At 42.6% G+C, this 18,668-nt stretch overlaps 1 protein-coding gene and 1 long non-coding RNA gene across 2 annotated transcripts in view; both read right to left on the reverse strand.

Moving 5' to 3' along the window:
• LOC115102623 (beta-citrylglutamate synthase B-like) overlaps positions 1 to 18,378 on the reverse strand; it is a 37,304-nt gene extending 18,926 nt beyond the window's left edge. The window contains exons 1-3 of the mRNA XM_029622756.2: positions 16,946 to 18,378; positions 8,180 to 8,410; positions 147 to 233 (exon numbers count right to left, since the gene is read on the reverse strand). Of these exons, the coding sequence (XP_029478616.1) occupies positions 147 to 233; positions 8,180 to 8,410; positions 16,946 to 17,108 (481 nt within the window). The 5' untranslated portion in view covers positions 17,109 to 18,378. The remainder of the gene's footprint in view (positions 1 to 146; positions 234 to 8,179; positions 8,411 to 16,945) is intronic.
• On the reverse strand, positions 2,896 to 5,762 carry LOC115102624 (uncharacterized). The gene is made up of 2 exons (XR_003859468.2): positions 5,197 to 5,762; positions 2,896 to 3,508 (listed from the first exon to the last, which is right to left on the reverse strand). It is a non-coding gene; the product is annotated as an uncharacterized LOC115102624 (long non-coding RNA).
• Positions 18,379 to 18,668: the final 290 nt, after the last annotated feature.

Genomic DNA, 18,668 nt, shown 5'->3' on the forward strand with positions numbered 1-18,668 from the left:
TGGACCGAAGTGCTGTTGGTCACGCACACAATGGTGGAAGAGGATTCGAGAAGCAGTTTTGCAAAAAATGGGAGGCATGGGCTGGTTTTAATATTAAAGAGAGAAGTGAGAGAGGTGAATGGAGAGATGATTGCGGTCAGACTAACCTCTGTGACCACGTGCGTTCTTCACCACCACAGGGTAGCCCAGCGGTTCCGCTTCATCAATCATCTTGCGGAAGTTCTCGTGTCCTCCTACGAATAACACAAGATACACACGTTACAATTTGTCCAATGATCAAAATCTGCAAAATGGGGTTTGTTGCTATAGGAACCATGTTCTGACTTGTGAAGCAAGGAATGATTGCCATTGGGTGAGGATTGCTGTGGGTATGTCATTCTTTGTTCAAGGGATATTGTTCAAGGGATATTTCGGTATTTGGGATAATTTCATACTTACCCAGAGTCAGATGAACTCACAAATACCATTTTTATGTCTATGCATGCAGTTCTAAGGAAGTTGAAGGCAGCATATCATTAGCTTACCGCAATTGCTGGAAGTCTATGGGTATCTACTATCCATCTCCTGGGAAATAGACCTAACTTCTCCAAATCTGGGTGGTAGTCATTTATAAAAACTTAAAGCTATACACAGTAATCAATATTTTATAAATTAGAATGTAATTTCTGATGATTATCAGTAAAATTGACTATCAACTTCCTCATTTACGGACTACTTTGGGTTCTTTTTAGTAGCTAGCTCACTTGCTTATTGGCAAATCATCATAATAACATGATGATTTGCCAATAATAATAACATTTGATGAATCATGTCGGACTTTGAGGTAGTAGAAGAACATTTTTATTCAGAGCCATATTTGTTAGAGACAGAATTTAGGAGGGAGGGGGAATCAGCGGAGTCAGTAGACGAGCTAGCAGAAGCGGTGGCGAGACCCTGGTCTGAGGGGGACGGCAGGGCATATCAACCAACAAAGAGTGTTTGTGCTGTGCTGAGTGGGGCTTGATACTCTACATGACCAAAAGTATGTGGAAACTCTTTCAAATTAGTGGATTTGGCTATTTCAGCCACACCCGTTGCTGACAGGTGTATAAAATCGAGCACACAGCAATGCAATCTCCATAAACAAACTTGTCAGTGGAATGGCCTTACTTAAGAGCTCAGTGACTTTCAACTTGGCACGTCATAGGATGCCACTTTTCCAAGTCAGTTCGTCAAATTTCTGCCCTGCTAGAGCTGCTCCGGTCAACTGTAAGTGCTGTTAATGTGACATGGAAATGTCTAGAAGCAACAATGGCTCAGCTGCAAAGTGGTAGGCCACACAAGCTCACAGAACGGGAACGGGTGTGCTGAAGCGCGTATAAATCGTCTGTCCCTCGGTTGCAACACTCACTACCGAGTTGTAAACTGCCTCTGGAAGCAACGTCAGCACAAGAACTGTTCGTTGGGATCTTGATGAAGTGGGTTTCCATGGCCGAGCAGCCTAAGATCACCATGCAAAATGCCAAGCATCGGCCTGAGTGGTGGAAACGCGTTCTCTGGAGTGATGAATCGCGCTTCATCTGGCAGTCCAACGGACGAATCTGGGCTTGGCGGAAGCCAGCAGAACGCTACCTGCCCCAATTCATAGTGCAGACTATACATTTGGAAGAGGAGGAATAATGGTCTGGTACCGTTTTTCATGGTTTGCGCTAGGCCCCTTAGTTCCCGTTAAGGGAAATCTTAATGCTACAGCATACAATGACATTCTAGACGATTCTGTGCTTCCAACTTTGTGGCAACAGTTTGGGGAAGGCCCTTTCCTGTTTCAGCATGACAATGCCCCAGTGCAGAAAGTGAGGTCCATACAGAAATGGTTTGTCGAGATCAGTTTAGAAGAACTTGACTGCCTTGCAGAGTCCTGACCTCAACCCCATCAAATACTATTGAGATGAATTGGAACGTCGACTGCTAGCCAGGCCTAATTGCACATCATCAGTGCCCGACCTCACTAATGCTCGTGGCTGAATGGAAGAAAGTCCCCGCAGCAATGTTCCAACATCTAGTGGAAAGCCTTTCCTGAAAAGTGGAGGCTGTTATAACAGCAAAATGGGGGGGACCAACTCCACATTAATGTCCATGATTTTTGAATGAGATGTTCGAAGACCAGGTGTCCACATACTTTTGATCATGTAGTGTATCTACAGCGAAGAGAGCGGCGCACCCAGAGACTAACAAACCGCAAGGACTTTTATGCTTTCATCAAACCTGGATTCTTCGGTCCCAAAAATAAACTGGAAAAAGTAGCCCATACATGCTGGACCAAATGGAAAGCTGTCTATTGAGTAAGTGACAATACTCTTGCTTGTCCCAGCACACAGTAACAAAATATAAAAGATCTATTAACTTTTGTTTTATAATTTCATTCTGATCAAATTAAATTGTTTCCTGTTATTAAATTATTTGGCTCTAGCTACTCACACATAACAACTTAGTTGTTCTTAGTCAATACAGGCTGGTTGCATATCAACTGGTGTTGGAGTAGGCACTGAAGGGCTATAGACTGGGACCAGAAGTCATGCATTCACGTGTTCTTTCTGCCATTCGCCTCAAATATCCCTCGCCCACATGAGTCTACATGGGATTCAAGAAGAAAGAGGATGTAATGATTTAGCTTCACAGACACATATTGCCAATCTAATTTAGACAAATCGCTTTAATAAATGCTGTTTGAACCAGTACAACTTATTTTGTTCCAATTCTGTCAAATCACTGTAATAAATGCCATTTAGTTAATATCTACTATAAGTGAGTCATTACAGTAAGAGTTGTGTGAATGAAATATAGGAGTCAAGTCAATGTTTCAGTAACATTTGAATATTAAAGGTAAAGACCTATGTAATAACATGACAATCGATGAACTGGCAATTATTTATTTTATACAACACAATACAGATCACTGCACATAATATACAATACACAGTATAGACAAGACATTCACACAATTCACAGCAATAAAAAGTAAATATACAATAAAATAGATGGTACAAAGTAGGCATAACGGTAGTCTAAAGTGAATGGATTTTTTCCCCATTAAAGATGCAGACAGCTAATGACCAGAGGCTAACAAATGATGTTACAATAAGTGTATTAGGTAGTAGTGCACGGAGGACCATGTCAGTTGGGGGTGTCAGAATAGCCCCAAGTGTACTTGAATCTTGATGTGTGTGCTGCAATTGTCCATCAGAGCTAAGTGTTTTGTTACTTGTTGTGTTTGTGTGGACCCAAGGAAGAATAGCTAATGGAGATAACAGTAATGACCTCCTCCTTGCTGGGTTTTTGCATGGGGTTATGTTGGCAGCCAAACGACAGCCTTTTCCACAGGATTTGGGCTCCAAGTATTTGTCCATTCGTCTCTGCAGGATGCTCTCCATCAGGTCATCCCTGAATCTTTGAGCGGTGGGTTGATATATCAGCCGCGCAATCCACTCTTTTGATTGTTTTGGGTAGACAACGTTGGATCTTGGAGTGCCTGAAATGAGGCAAGAGAAGACTATAAACCAGTGAATACAATCTAAACACAAGGAAGTTGTCATACATATAAAAATAACATATGGGACACATCTTGCTTTGCTACATTGCAATCAGGCTGGATGCAGTTGATCAGGTTAGTGTAGTGATTGATGTAGTATATATCCACTACATATACAAAAGTATGTGGACACCCCTTATTAGTGGATTCGGCTATTTCAGCCACACCCGTTGCTGAAAGGTGTATAAAAATCGAGCACACAGCCATGCAATCTCCATAGACAAACATTGGCAGGAAAATGGCCTTACTGAAGAGCTCAGTGACTTTCAACATGGAACCGTCAAATTTCTGCCCTGCTAGAGCTTCTCCAGTCAACTGTAAGTGCTGTTATTGTGAAGTGGAAACGTCTAGGAGCAACCATTGGCTCAGGCGCAAAGTGGTAGGCCATACAAGATCACAGAACGGGACCGCCAAGTGCTAAAGCTCGTAGTGCGTAAAAAAAGTGTGTTAGTCCTCGGTTACAACACTCGCTACAGAGTTCCAAACTGCCTCTGGAAGCAACGTCAGCACAAGAACTGTTCGTCGGGATCTTCATGAAATGAGTTTTCATGGCCAAGCAGCCGCACACAAGCCTAAGATCACCCCGTGCAATGCCAAGCGCCAGCTGGAGCAGTGGAAGTGATGAATCACGTTTCACCATCTGGCAGTCCGACGGACAAATATGGGTTTGGCGGATGCCAGGACGCTACCTGCCCGAATGCATAGTGCCACCTGTAAAGTTTGGAGGAGGAATAATGGTCTGGGGCTGTTTTTCAAGGTTCGGGCTAGGCCACATTTGTTCCAGTGAAGGGATATTACATTTACATTTAAGTCATTTAGCAGACGCTCTTATCCAGAGCGACTTACAAATTGGTGCGTTCACCTTAAGACATCCAGTGGAACAGCCACTTTATATCTTAAATATCTTAAAGCTACAGCATACAAGCACATTCTAGACGATTCTGTTCTTCTAACTTTGTGGCAACAGTTTGGGGAAGGCATTTTCCTGTTTCAGCATGACAATGGTTTGTCGAGATCGGTGTGGAAGAACTTGACTGCACAGAGCCCTGACCTCAACCCCATCAAACACCTTTGGGATGAATTGGAACGCCGACTGCTAGCCGGGCCTAATCACCCAACATCAGTGCCTGACCTCACTAATGCTCTGGTGGCTGAATGGAAGCAAGTCCCCGCAGCAATGTTCCCTCATCTAGTGGAAAGCCTTCCCAGAAGAGTGGAGGCTGTTATAGCATCAAAGAGGGAACAAACTCCATATTAACACCCATGATTTTGGAATTAAACTTTTGACGAGCAGGTGTCCACATACTTTTGGTCATGTCGTGTAGTCAGGCCGTCGGACATGTCGTGTAGTCAGGCCGGAGCACACTAGAAAAGGGGAGCCTCTGAGCACACTTGAAAGGGAGCACAATCCCCCAGAGAAACACCCCACTTTCCCCAAATCAACCAAACTATTCTGGAGGGGCTACCTGTCCTTTTGTTAGAATAAATCTGTCTGGACAGGCCAATGATTACCATCCCAATATTTTTTTTAAATGTTACTTTTCTGCAGTCTCGGTTACTAGTCCAACACTCTAACCACTAGGCTACCCTGTCGCCCCAGGCATTGATGGCATATTTTGAGTACTTACCAACAACTGTTGAGGCTTGTCCTCTATTCTGGTTCTGAATGCGATGTTACTTCAGCAGACATGGAGTCCGTTCCTTGTGGACAGTCCACAGCAGGCACGTCATCTATCTCAACTTTAGTGAAAAATAAAGGAAAAGGGTACAGGAAATGTTGGTATTCATAAGCAAACGAGAACACACTTGAAGAAAGCCATAATAGCTGTTTTGTTATTGTGGCATGCTGTCACCTATTACATAGCTAACACCATAAAGTCAAGCCAATTTATTTGTTTCTAAAGCATGTGGAAATTGTATAATTAGGTGGAAAGTGTTTAAATCAATTTGAATAAAAATTAAAATAATGGCACCACACAAGTTTTAATAATGAAAGGACATCACATAGTTTTGTGAATTTTAAGTTGTTTTGTTGTACTCAGCTATACTTTGGCTTTGAGAGGAGGGCATTCCATTAAATGTAATGGATGACATGGACAGTTTATCTACAAGACAATTGACAGGCCTATCACATTTTATCATGAGAACAGCTAGCTCCTACTTAATCAATCAGATACTGTTAGATCATCATCACACTTACCCCATTCTACTTTGTTCTGGCGTGCGTAGAATGACCACTGTATGCGTCAGGAAACGTCTCATCTTATGGCTCGTCAGTTCATCCTCTAAAAAAATGTCAAGAGCAAACTAGCTACAACCTTTCTGAGGTCCTTGGTCAGCGTTGTCTATATTCACGGCAACTAGCCATAGTTTAAATTAGTCCGGATTATTCAATGGAAGTTTGAAAGATTATAGCCGACCACTTCCTTTTGTTATTGCAAGCTGTTACAACACACCCACAAACCATTTTCAGTATTGGACTAGTGATGGTAGTAACCCAAGTCTCACCACACTCTACTACATGTGCTAGCTAGCTGTCAAGGTAACGTAAACTAGCCAATAGCGTGAAAATACTTCCAGCAGTGTCAACAATATTCACAGTCATGGCTGCGAGGTAAAACTATAGTTTTGGACTGTTGATGTACTCGTTCTTCTGTGGGTTTTACAATTGACGTTCTCTTCTCACACGTTGCCTACTTGATATCTAGCTAGCAAACTTGTTCAGAACTGCCGCAGTCCCGACGTCTCAGCTGGCCAGCTCACACACAGCCCATCCTTGCGCCCACCGTCACAGCGGATTAATAAAATGCGTAGTTAGGAGAAAATAGTTCCAAAAATAAATAACTATAATTAAAAAATACTACAATTTCATATATGCTTAGAGTACAAAGTTCTAATTTCCCTGCTTTTAAGAGAAGATAGCTAGTAGATATCCATAGACTTCCAGCAATTGCGCTAAAATAACGATATGCTACCTTCAACTTGCACTCATACACATAACAATGGTATCCACGAGTTAGTCTTTCTCTCCGTAAATAGGAAATTATCCAAAATACCGACGTATCCTTTTAATACTTGGTTGTTCTGCCGTCTCTGACTTTTCATATGACTATATCTAGTAATACGTCGAATTCAATTGACCAGCAGAACAATTTCGGACATTTAAACGCCATCTGGAGAGCAAAATCTGTTTAGTTTTGCTGTCTGGGCCTGAACTAATGTGGAATATTGAACACTGCAATTTTTGGGTGCTCTCTGTCTGTGGTCTGGCGTTTTGACAGAAGACCAGATGTGAGCTGCCCTGCACATGCCTTCTCCAAAAAGCACACGTCCACACTCTGCTGTGAGACAGAGTGAAAGAGAGCAGCAGCAAATGTCAGGCCCAGCTCTACCACGTCACCGGCTGTTACGGCAGGAGAGCCAGAGGAGGTTAGGGGCAGCAGGGAGGGATTTTTTTATTGTCCAAGTCATGATGGTTGGTGGAGGGGCGTGTTACATAAACACTCCGGCCTCTTTGTAGTCTGAGGAGTGTTAGGTTGCCCTCACCAAAATACAAAGAGATTTCTGCAGTGGCACTAAATATATTAAAATACACCTTTCATCTCTGCTTTGGTTTAGTCTTAAAACAAAATAAAAACACAGCGAGTGTGGTTTTGGCGTACAGGCCTCGTTACCTGCCTGTATTATTCCACATCCTGCTTTGTCCAAAGTAGAGAAGTCAGAGATTCCAGGCAAAATGTGACAAATATATTTTTTAGAGTGTTTGAGAAAGTGATGATGACAGAGGGGACTGGATGGGTCAAATGCTTTTTCTTTTATGATGCATACTTAAGATCAACTAGTGTTAGCATATTTGCTAGCTACATGGCCGTGTGAAGAGGGGTGCTGAGACATTTGGGGGCGGGCTAATAAAGGCCCAGTGGCCTACTTTTTTTTAAAGAAATATGTTTTTCCTTCATTTATAATGATTTGTCAGGGGGTGCAGTAGCACCCTCAGCACCCCTACTTCACGTGGCTATGGCTAGCTAGCTAAGGAGTGCTTAAGTGGTTAGCTAGCTTGGAGGAAGTATTTAGTGTTGTGCGCATTGGGTCTGTGCACTTCCCATCCCATAGCCTACATTGCATATGAAGTGTGACTGGTTCACCATGGATTTACGGAGAAAATGCCCTCTTTTCTCATTTTATTTTTTTGGCTACCCCAAGTGGGGTTTGTGCTCTCTGATTGGATCAAAGTCAAGTTTTTGGCCACTGACGAGCCTTGCTAGGTTCGTCTCTACCGGGTCGGCCCACAGCAGGTACCGCTTTTGTTCAAGCAAGAGAAGGAACGCCTCCCACTGTGAGAAGTACTTTTCTGCAGTCTATCAGCAGTGAGATTCTCGGTGTGTTTCATACTTTACCCACTCGACCAGACTCCGGTCTCTTGGGTGACTTAAGTTAATCCTGGTTGTAGAACTTTGTAAAGACACTCTCAGACCAACTCAAGTGCATTCAAAAGCATGATTGGCATATATCCAATACAAGAATACACCGAATTCATTGTCCCTGCCCTTAATACACTGGATTTTCTAAGCTCAGGAATCAGGAATAATATGACCAAGCTTAGTAGCTCACCGTAGGAGAAGGTGTCAGGGAGTGGGACCCCATGGCCGGCCAGCTCCTGGAAGGTCCAGAACTTGTTGACGCAGTTGAGGATGGCCTGGGGCCGGTTGACCAGCCGGCAGCCCATCTTTTCCAGGTGGCGTAGCACTGTGATGTCGCTGTCCGACTGCACCCAGGGGGTGGGGACTCGCACCACCGCCACCTGAGGGTAGGACGTCACCACCTCCTGCTCGACCCGCAGACCTGGAGAGGGAATGAGTGAGAGGAGAGAGAGACAAAATAGGTTTTTAGCGTGAAATATTCCGAATGTCACATTTCACGTACAGTAAAGATTTAAATGAAATGCAGTCTCAAATTGTCCCTTTTTATTAGCCGGGCATCGGCACACTTTTCATCAAATAAAAGACTGTTTCAAATAAACAAGGTTTAATTCAGTAATGACTTAAAAAAAAAAAAATTGTCTGTTTTTAATCGCCAGTAAGAACTGCTAGCCATTAGCTGCTAACAGCTGAGAACGGCTAGCTAACTTGCAAGCACAAAAACCGTCAACAACTTCGGAAGTACGGAACCCTAGAAATCAGATGATCGCCCTTTTGTGGTCACATATCTTACATTACTCATCTCATATATATATATACTGTATTCTATACTATCTACTGTATCTTAGTCTATGCCGCTCTGACATTGCTCATCCATAGATTTATATATTCTGAATTCCATTCCTTTACTTAGATTAGTGTGTATTTGGTATTTGTTGTGAAATTGTTAGGTATTACTTGTTAGATATTGCTGCATTGTCGGAACTAATATCACAAGCATTTCGCTACACCCGCAACAACATCTGCTAAACACCTTGTATGTGACAAATACATTTTGATTTGAAGTAAGATTTGACAAAAAATGTACAGTCAAAGAGGAGAATAATTATGGTCAAGAAAAGTTTGATATTTTTTATTAGAGGCATACTAATACAAAAGAAACATGACCGCGTGTAAATGATAACACATTAGTGCACGAAATGAAGAAATGTATTAAAATGCTGGAAGTGAAGGCTGGAATTAAACAATTAACTACGCAAATTAGTAAAAACTGTGCACATTAAAGAAATAGATGCCTAGCTCAAATAGAAGCCTGTCTCTAATAAGCGCCTATTGTGTTCAATGATTTAAGTAAATAAAAGCCCTGGCTATTAATTTAATTTTTATGGTCGTTTCATATAGACATCATTGGATATTATTGATTAATCATATGAACAGTCTACACTTTCACTAATGTCAAGAGAACATATTTCATTGATAACATTTTGCAGAGCAACTCTGGTAGCTACAGTGGCTTGCATGTATCACACAACAACCAGACAACCTAAAAATAGCGTCTGTTTAGAATGTTCGTGCCACCAGTCCCTCCCGTGTCACATTAGCATCCCGCAAACAACCCCAGAAATCTGTTCCCACAGCACCAACACGTAGGCCTAGACAAGTTGTGAGTGGATCCTGCTGTGTTTGATAATGACGCAGGGCCAGTCATTATCGAGCTGCTCTGGATGTGTGAGCTCTGAGCTGGTCCTGTGTAGCAGAGGTGTGGGTCCAGGCAGGGTAGCCTAGTGGTGTTAGTGCTTCAGTTGGACTGGGTCCGGCCCGTGTCACTCACTCAGATCACACCCTGCTCACATCCACATGCTCCCTGTGGCACTGCCAACTTCTCTGACCTCAAGGCCAAGAGTCATCGCCCCCAGAGGAGCACAGATCCCCAGCAGTATACTTAATACAGCTTAAAGTTCAGTGCTTTCTCCCAATATAGGAAGGTATAAGCACATTAATTGTACCTTTATTTCAACAGGGAGTCCCATTGAGACAAATGCCCAGCATTTTACACATTAGAATACAAACAACAGTTAATTAAAATACATAAAAATCTAAAACACAATCATAGATACCATCTACATCTCTCAGCTATCAGATCTATAGTAAATACCTTAAAATGCCTGAGCGGCACCAGAACACCCAATTTCAACAAGCTATGCAGAACCAACCCTGCAAACATGTTTTATAACTCATGTAGCCAGTCTTAAGCCTGGGAGATTGACTGAACCTAAATACACATAAGAGCTTTCTACAATCATACACGCAAGAGGTGCTACCAGCACCTATTCTCTGATATACTTTAAACAAATTTGGTGCAAAATCTACAAGAGAGCGGCTATAAATAGCTATCTATAGATTGCATACATGTGTATTTATATTGACATAGTTTGCGTGTTTGAACGTTGTTATGCTCAAGGTTACATTCTCACTGTGAGATTTTAACATGGCCGATTTATTAAGGCCGATTTCAAGTGTTCATAACAAATCGGTAATCTGCATTCTTGGATGCCGATTATTGCCGATTACATTGCATTCCACGAGGAAACTGCGTGGCAGGCTGACCACCGGTTACGCGAGTGCAGCAAGGAGCCAAGGTAAGTTGCTAGCTAGCATTAAACTTATCTTATAAAAATTCATGACCAAAGGCTCGTATTTCTGTGTTTATTATATTAAAATTAAGTCTATGATTTGATAGAGCAGTCTGACTGAGCGGTGGTAGACGGCAGCAGGCTCGTAAGCATTCATTCAAACTTTACTGTGTTTGCCAGCAGCTATTAGCCATGCTTGATTCACACGCGGTTTATGACTTCAAGCCTATCAACTCCTGAGATTAGGCTGGCAATACTAAAGTGTCTATTAGAACATTCAATGGTCAAAGGTATAAGAAATACAAATGATATAGAGAGAAATAGTCGACACGTCACAATTCCTATAATATATATAACCTAAAACTTCTTAACTGGGAATATTGAACCACCAGCTTTCATATGTTCTCATGTTCTGAGCAAGGAACTTAAACATGACCTTTTTTACATGGCACATATTGCACTTTTACTTTCTTCTCCAACACTGTTTTTGCATTATCTAAACCAAATTGAGCATGTTTCATTATTTATTTGAGCCTAAATTTATTTTATTTCTGTATTATATAAAGATAAAATAAGTGTTCATTGTTCATTCAGTATTGTTGTAATTGTCATTTTTAAAAAATATATATATATATATATATATATATATAAAAATAAAATTGGCCGATTAACCCGTACCGGCTTTTTTTGGTCCTCCAATAATCGGTATCGGCGTTGAAATATCATAATCGGTCGACCTCTACAACTAACAGTTCATTTAGCCCTACTATCAACCATTCTAATTCCGTAAAAACAACAATAAGGAGACATGCAGAGAAATGTTAGCAATAGCACAACATGGAATAGAAAGAAAAGCAAAAAAGTGAGCAGCATTCGATGAAGGGATGAAAAGGAGAGGTGCTGTGCAGCAAGGTTTGCAGTAGGTGCTTTGGCCCAGCACCTCAGCGGGAGAGACAAATGGGGTGATGGGACGTGAGGAGAAGCAGGGGCAGGAGAGGAGGGAAAAGGGGGGCTTGTCACTGACGCTTCACTATTTGCTCCACTGTGACCAGCTTTTCAGCCATCTTAAGATCTACGCTCACTAAAGAGACAGCGTCAACACTGGATTGACAGAGGTCACAGTGTCGGAGGCACACAAACAAAGAATTAGGTGACAGGCTTCTCAAATACTGGCTCTTGATGCTTGAGAAGTCACAGAAGGAAGGAGATGGTCCATTTTTGGTTCAAACGATGGTCAGAGATAAATGCAGCAGGACAATAGAAAAGGATGGAGATGTATGCATAAAGAACTGCAGTGGAGGTGGGGAGAAGTGTATGTATGTGGCAGGGGATGAGTCAGAAGTGGAAAGTGTTTGTTTAGGAATAACCCTGCCTGTCCCCCCCTCCTCTCACTCTCAGTATTCAATTGGGGAATTCACTCACTGCACCCCCCCCCCCCCCCCATTCATACTGGTTTGATTGTGCAGCCGTTGAGCGAGCCATGCTACAATGAAGTATCAAAGGACACTGGCCAAGACAGTATTCGGCGTCCACATCACTTGTGTCGGTTTCCAAGGCAACTACACAGGTCACATGGAAAAATAGTACTATCAGACAGTCATTTTGAAAACATTTACAAAATGTTCTTATAACACTCTATTCCCTTTGGCAGAAGGACCATTCGGGCATATAGTGTTTCCAATTTCTAGTGACAAAATGTTTACGGCCAACTAATCTACCAGTCATCTTTCCGTGTGCAGGGCCTTCCGTCCCCACGGTGTTGAACTGTGTGTTATTTTCGTTGTGTCTGACAGGGCTGACTGGCTCCATAACTGCTGAGTGGGGGGCTCCCATCCCGCTCTGGCATTCTGTGCATTCCGCCGTGATGTCACAATACGGCTGGGCTGACATGCCAACACTCAACGAGCTTTGCCAGCCCTGGCCACAGCATTGGCACGGGCCAGGCGGGCACCACTTCCTCTGGGGAAAGGGTGGGTGACTGGCTGGCTGGACACTGGTCTGTCTTGTCTAGTGACAATACAGCCACGTAGCCACGTAGCCGACACAAACACACACACACACATTAAACTGTGATTTTCAGCTGTTGTCAGATGGTGTGTGGATTTTTGCAATGTTTATGTGAGAAATTACCATGCATTGGTGCATTTCAAATGTGTAGGGACTGGGCCTATTAAGCAATTGTATACAATCATTTAGAGAATAACCCATTGAGTTATTCCTTGCAAGAGTCTGTCTCTTGTTAGAACTACTATGTGATTCACTCATCTCCAATAATAATCAACATCTCAGTTGATGTTCTTTATCACAATATGTGCTATAGGAGGTTATTTATTGTACTTCAGGTCTATTTAGCTGAAAACGCCCTCAATCACACACTGTGATTAGGCTGCTACTGAATGTGCTGCTGCTGGCCCTGTCAGCAAGGATCAAGCTGGACCAAAGGAAGTGTGTAGAACTGTTTTGCTCGCAAGGGGAGGGGTATGGATGTGGGTACGCAGAACCATGAGCCTCTTTTTTGTGGCCCCTATCCCCATCAAAATTGCCCATCCCTAATGTAACCCAACCAATACCATACCAATGCATCAGCTGATGGCGTACGGTGTATGTCATTTAATTTCATGGGCCAGGTTTCAATCCTAACTGGTTGGTATTGACAACAACGCCTCATGTGTTCTTAGGCAGGATTTGAAGTGACATTAAGATGTGTTTTGTGACACACAGGGACGGCTTCGCCTATGCGATTGGAGAGGACAGCATCCATGAGGTAGTGAGTGTTTCCCTTGGTATAATAACCATTAATGCCCCTGCGGCCTCATATCTATCTAGAACTATGTAAACTGCTTTGCCAAATACAGAGTCCTAATATGCAAATGCACCTTTTCCCATCACTTGAGAGCAAGCAAATGAGTTGTCGTGACACAGCTCGCTACAGTGGGAGAGGAATTATCAGTCTTTTGACCGCCAGGGCGTTATTACATCACGAGATTAAAAAAAAGAAACTCATAAAAACTGATAATCTCTCCCTGACCTGCCATGTCAATTAGCATACGACCTTAGTATACCCTTCAACACTTTATTAAATCGGCTAAAAGTGTTGTAAACAAAAAGATAACATGAAAGTAGCTTATTTCTTTCTATATCTGTTTATAAAGGAAGGATTAAACACATATCAACCTATAATCTAAGCATTTCACTTCCAAATACAGAAAATGGGGATCATTATCCAAGCTAAATACAGCCGAATGCTGACATTATATTGGGAGACAAGTGAATTATCCATTCAACTTCAGCCATAGGCTAATAAAAAGAGGTGAAATCCTACACTGACTTCTCTGTTCCCTTCTAAAAACCAGCTGAACCTATTCTTCAGGCGACTTGATGTTTCCTCACACATTGCTCTTTGCCATTTCCAAGGCACGTTTGTCCTTCATTGAATACAAGATTTTACAGCTGACAATGTCTTGGGAAATAGGCTATTCCTATTTATCAAATTATTTTAGTTTAAGCTAAAACAATTGAGTTAAAACGGCCTTGTCAAAAGCAGAAGTGTTCATATGCCCACATGGGAAAGCTGTTATAGTTCAGCATAGTTCGTCAATTGGGAGTCTTTCCTCAGTGTTCGATGCCAAGATTAGGATTAAAGAAAGATAGGGAATTCCATACTTAGTCTATTAATGATGCATCTTGTCTCACATCATATGACTGCTGGTGGAAAATCACAATGTGTTAAATTGGCCATCGCTCATGAGATCATGTCCTATTGCCTTTTCTATAATATTATGGACATGTTATATTTGTCTAGCATTGACAAGTGTGTTTATGTGGCCTCCACAAGGAAGGCCAAATAATCATTAATCAATTCATAACCTGTCTTCCTCGTGCACAACTCTTTATTTCTGAATCATGGGATGTGAGATTCCTTTGGATGACCATTGCGTTTGGCAGTGGACATAATAATAATAATAATAATTTGGTGGGTGCTTCTATATGTACCATTTCCAAATATTTGTCCTATTTGGAAATGTGTTTTTTTGCATATCCCAACTCCCCCTGAGACACCCTAGGACAGTGGGGTCAAGGCCAGAGTCTGCCGTTATCAACGTCAGTGTCAGAGGAAGGCCCAAAACATTGTCAAAGTTTCCAGCCACCCAAGCCGCAGACTGTTCTCTCTGCTACTTAATTTAGTTTTATAATAATCTCATAATGATCCACCTGAACTGTGGGTTTCACAGGGTTGATGGAATTGGTTGAATGGCTTAGTGCGAAAAATGGTTTAGTGTGACCTAAAGCTGCCATTATGGCCAAACTCTCCAATGGCCGTTAATCTGTGATGTCAACACTAACGACTAAAGCCATATATGTAGATCTGGGGCCAGCTGGGATTAGAGGGCAGGCCCTACAGGACACAACCCTGCTCCAGTTGTAGCTCTGGCTAACCTAGACAGCTGTCTATTTACCTACCTATCTAGGCCAATAGTTCTACCCTCCCTTCCTCCTGGGTTTCTCACAGATTATCCAGCATTGAAGACTATCTACCAATTAGGCCATTGTTGAAGTGGGTGTCTGACTCCTTGCGAAGAGCATGGGCCAAGGACAAACTGAGTAGTTTTGACTTTAACACCATTTTTGTAAGATAAGTGATGTAGGTTGTGTACATCGTTAGCCTATCTCGTTTAAACTGTTGTAGAGTAGCACAATCGACACGTAGCCTACGTGGAGGATTAGGAGAGAGTACACTGGTTAACAGATTGGACGTGCTCCATTACAGGTGAAGAAAAGGCTTCTGGATTTGGATGCCGTTCCCAATCTCACTGCCACATTTCAAAGAGACAGCTCCCCCTCCCCACCTCCAGGTCTGAGTCAGCTTGCCCCCTCCCCCTCTCCAGTCAATGCCAACATGTAAGATGTGCTATAAAACAGCCTGCCACTTCATTGAGCTAAATGCCCCCCTCCCAAGCTCATGTCTCACTACAAAATTCCAAGGGTCTCTTGTTCTTCCAATATGAACCTTCATAGCTACAAATCAAACAAAGCTCATTGAATCAACCAACCCAGGATATGACAATTAAAGCCCGTTTTTTGGACAAGGATTCTAATATTCTTGTCCAAAAAGACTCCACCCATTTACCTTTCCACATTGTTCACCTAAAACACATTTATTTTATTATTTATTTAACTAGGCAAGTCAATTGTGTGCCGCCCTATAGGACTCCCGATCATGGTCGGTTGTGATACAGCCCGGGATCAAACCAGGGTCTGTAGTGACACCTCTAGCACTTAGATGCAGTGCCTTAGACCGCTGCACCATTCGGGAGCCCCAAAATTCAAAGAATAAAAGCATAAATTAGTTTGTGTATGCTAAACTGCTTATATTAATGATGCCCAATAGTTTGTTTTATTATCAGTTAAAGTGATAAACTTGTAACTATTGTTTTACTTGTTCCACCAGCGCTCCAGTCTGTGTTATGATGCCTCTGTTGTCCCTGCATGCAAATGCCTCGTAACAAACCCAATTTCTACTATTTATTAGCAATTGTTGGCTCGTGCATGACAAAAGAGAAGGCAGCTAAGAATTAAACAATCAAGCTAGCTAAACCCACTACAAACGTCACTTAGCTAATTACAAATAATTGAAAAGTGCACTACGTCCTCTGCTAAAGTTACAGCTTAAATGCTTCCGTTTAATTCGGGAGAGTTAGCAATGCTTTGCTGGCCCATGAAGAATAGCCTGTATAGCCCTAGCCTACAATGCTAGCTAGCCACTCTCTTTGTATTGCGATGCGCCGTTCACAACAACTATCTAGCATAACGTTAGCTGGCCAATTATTCTACGGCCTACTGTACATAGATAGCTATGTAGCTAGCAAAGTACTGTACATCTCACCTCCGGATTTGGTATCGTGGAGTTGAGGCTTTGTATATAGCCAATATTATCGCAGTGTTTACTCCTACGCATATTTCCTATTTGATAAAGTAGCTATTCCATGTAGCTATTGTTTTGCCTTGGCATCATTCATTCAGTATCCCTGTGTGAGTGACAACTCAAGGCTGTCTGGAAACTGGGTTAGGCGGTCACCGTCACACTGTTAGCTAGCTAACCAGCAGCTCGCGCTGGGAAGCTGTGTGTGTGCTGCTTGCTGAACAATACCGTCTACTGCAAAACTTGGATAGTGGATACACTAACGTAACACTGAAACACATCCAATAATAGACAACAAAAATACACGATTCAACCCCAATTCAAAACAGTAAATCGTATATATAACTATATGATGACTATTGTCTTACGGTAGTGCATGTACAACTTCAAATCTAGTGATACTTGCCTAATTGTCCCTCGCTGATGGTGAGCACGATTTGGTCCATGAGAAGAGAGCGGAATTCAACATCCTCCTCGGAGCATCGCTGTTTCAGAGCCCGAAGGATCTGAACTTGCGGATACTCCTGATGGATACGCCGGTCGGTCACAAACCAAACTCGAGAACACATGTTTATATCGAACTGTGTCGTGCCGATTAAAAAAATTGGAGTTAATACACAGCTGTGGCCGAGGGGGCGGCGGGCGAGCGAGCAGGATCCTGGTCAGAGCGAAGGGAATAATAAAGATGCTCACACAATAGAGTGCAGCTACACGAACAAGCAATGTGGAGGGGGAAAAGCAAATACCACGATTGAGTCTGTTCGTTTAAATGGAGTCGACTAATTACTCGATTTCTACTTGCGTCCCTTCATTTGCAGGCCGTTATTCCTGGTCCCATCCGATCCAACATCCCGCTGAATCATAAGCACCACAAGACAAAAGCGGTGTAACTCCACAACACTGTTTATAAGGGCGTTCTCATCTATATCAGCATGTATTATCTTCTACAAACAATACTTGTAGCAGTATTAGCTATGGCTCCTTGCACTTGCAGCCCTTTAGGGCAAACAAAGCTTGTGCAGTATTGCTTCGAATCCTCCGTTCATCGAATTCAACAGCTAGGCCTGCTATCCAGTGAACGCGGCAGCCGCTTGGCTGAATAACACAATTGTGGTAGCTGTATGATTATCGAAAAAAAGAAGGTTGCTGCTTGTATACCCACGCTTGTTTGGTCTGATTGATTAGCTGTTGGCAGAATGGACCTGTACGGCTATCCACGAGGATCGGGTGCTGAAAAGGTGCACGTTTGTTTCCAGTTCTGCGTATTTCTTCAAGCACGCGCTTCGTTTACAACAAAATTGTCCGCGTTCCCCGAAAATAGATGGAGAATGATAATCGAGTTTATGTCATCATACCGACCAATCGCAGCTTGTCAACCAACGGGTGCATTAATAGGTGCATTCGTTTTAGCTCGCTCATGACACTGAATGGGCCGAGTTCGTGTATTTTAGACAATTGGATTGGTTCTAAAATAAACCCCGGGGCGCCGGACGAGAACGAATGTACCCGGGGTTATTGTCCAATCAGGAGGCTGATGCTGCGGAGGCTCGCAAGGCATGTGTGCGGATGAGAATGCTTGACTTAACATAGGGGTGTGACCAACGAGGGCGCGCGGATGCTGTGATACACTGCATGTCAAAAGGGGGGAGTACCACGAGTTCGCGCATCACCCAAACCGGTTCATACCGGGTGCTGCGTGGAGGTTTGGTAAAACTAACGCCTCCGTCTTCATGTTGTGATGCTGAAATAAATGCCAGAAATTATAACATAGCTTAAACAATCGTATGGCCAAAATGGGTTTCTTAGCTGTAGCCTAATCGAAAAATTGATCGACAGCCTACATTATAACGGTCCGCAGCCTATTTAGCTCCGCAAAAGCAATGTAATATCCGAAGAAGGGCGTGTATACCGTTGTGAAGCAGGCAAGAATAACTAGGGACTTCCTGCTCACGGATTTTTGGAATTAGCCATATAAATAATAATAATTTATTCAATTTATATAGTGCTTTTCATATCATCTCAAAGCACACAAAAATACATGTAATTTAGAAAAACAACACCACAACATCATGAGATGGACAGTCATTAGAAAGTTCATGGCTTGAGTAGTCAAGCGAGAAGAGAAAGTC

Source organism: Oncorhynchus nerka, linkage group LG20 (genome assembly GCF_034236695.1).
Source record: "Oncorhynchus nerka isolate Pitt River linkage group LG20, Oner_Uvic_2.0, whole genome shotgun sequence".
In the NCBI taxonomy this organism is placed as follows: domain Eukaryota; kingdom Metazoa; phylum Chordata; class Actinopteri; order Salmoniformes; family Salmonidae; genus Oncorhynchus; species Oncorhynchus nerka.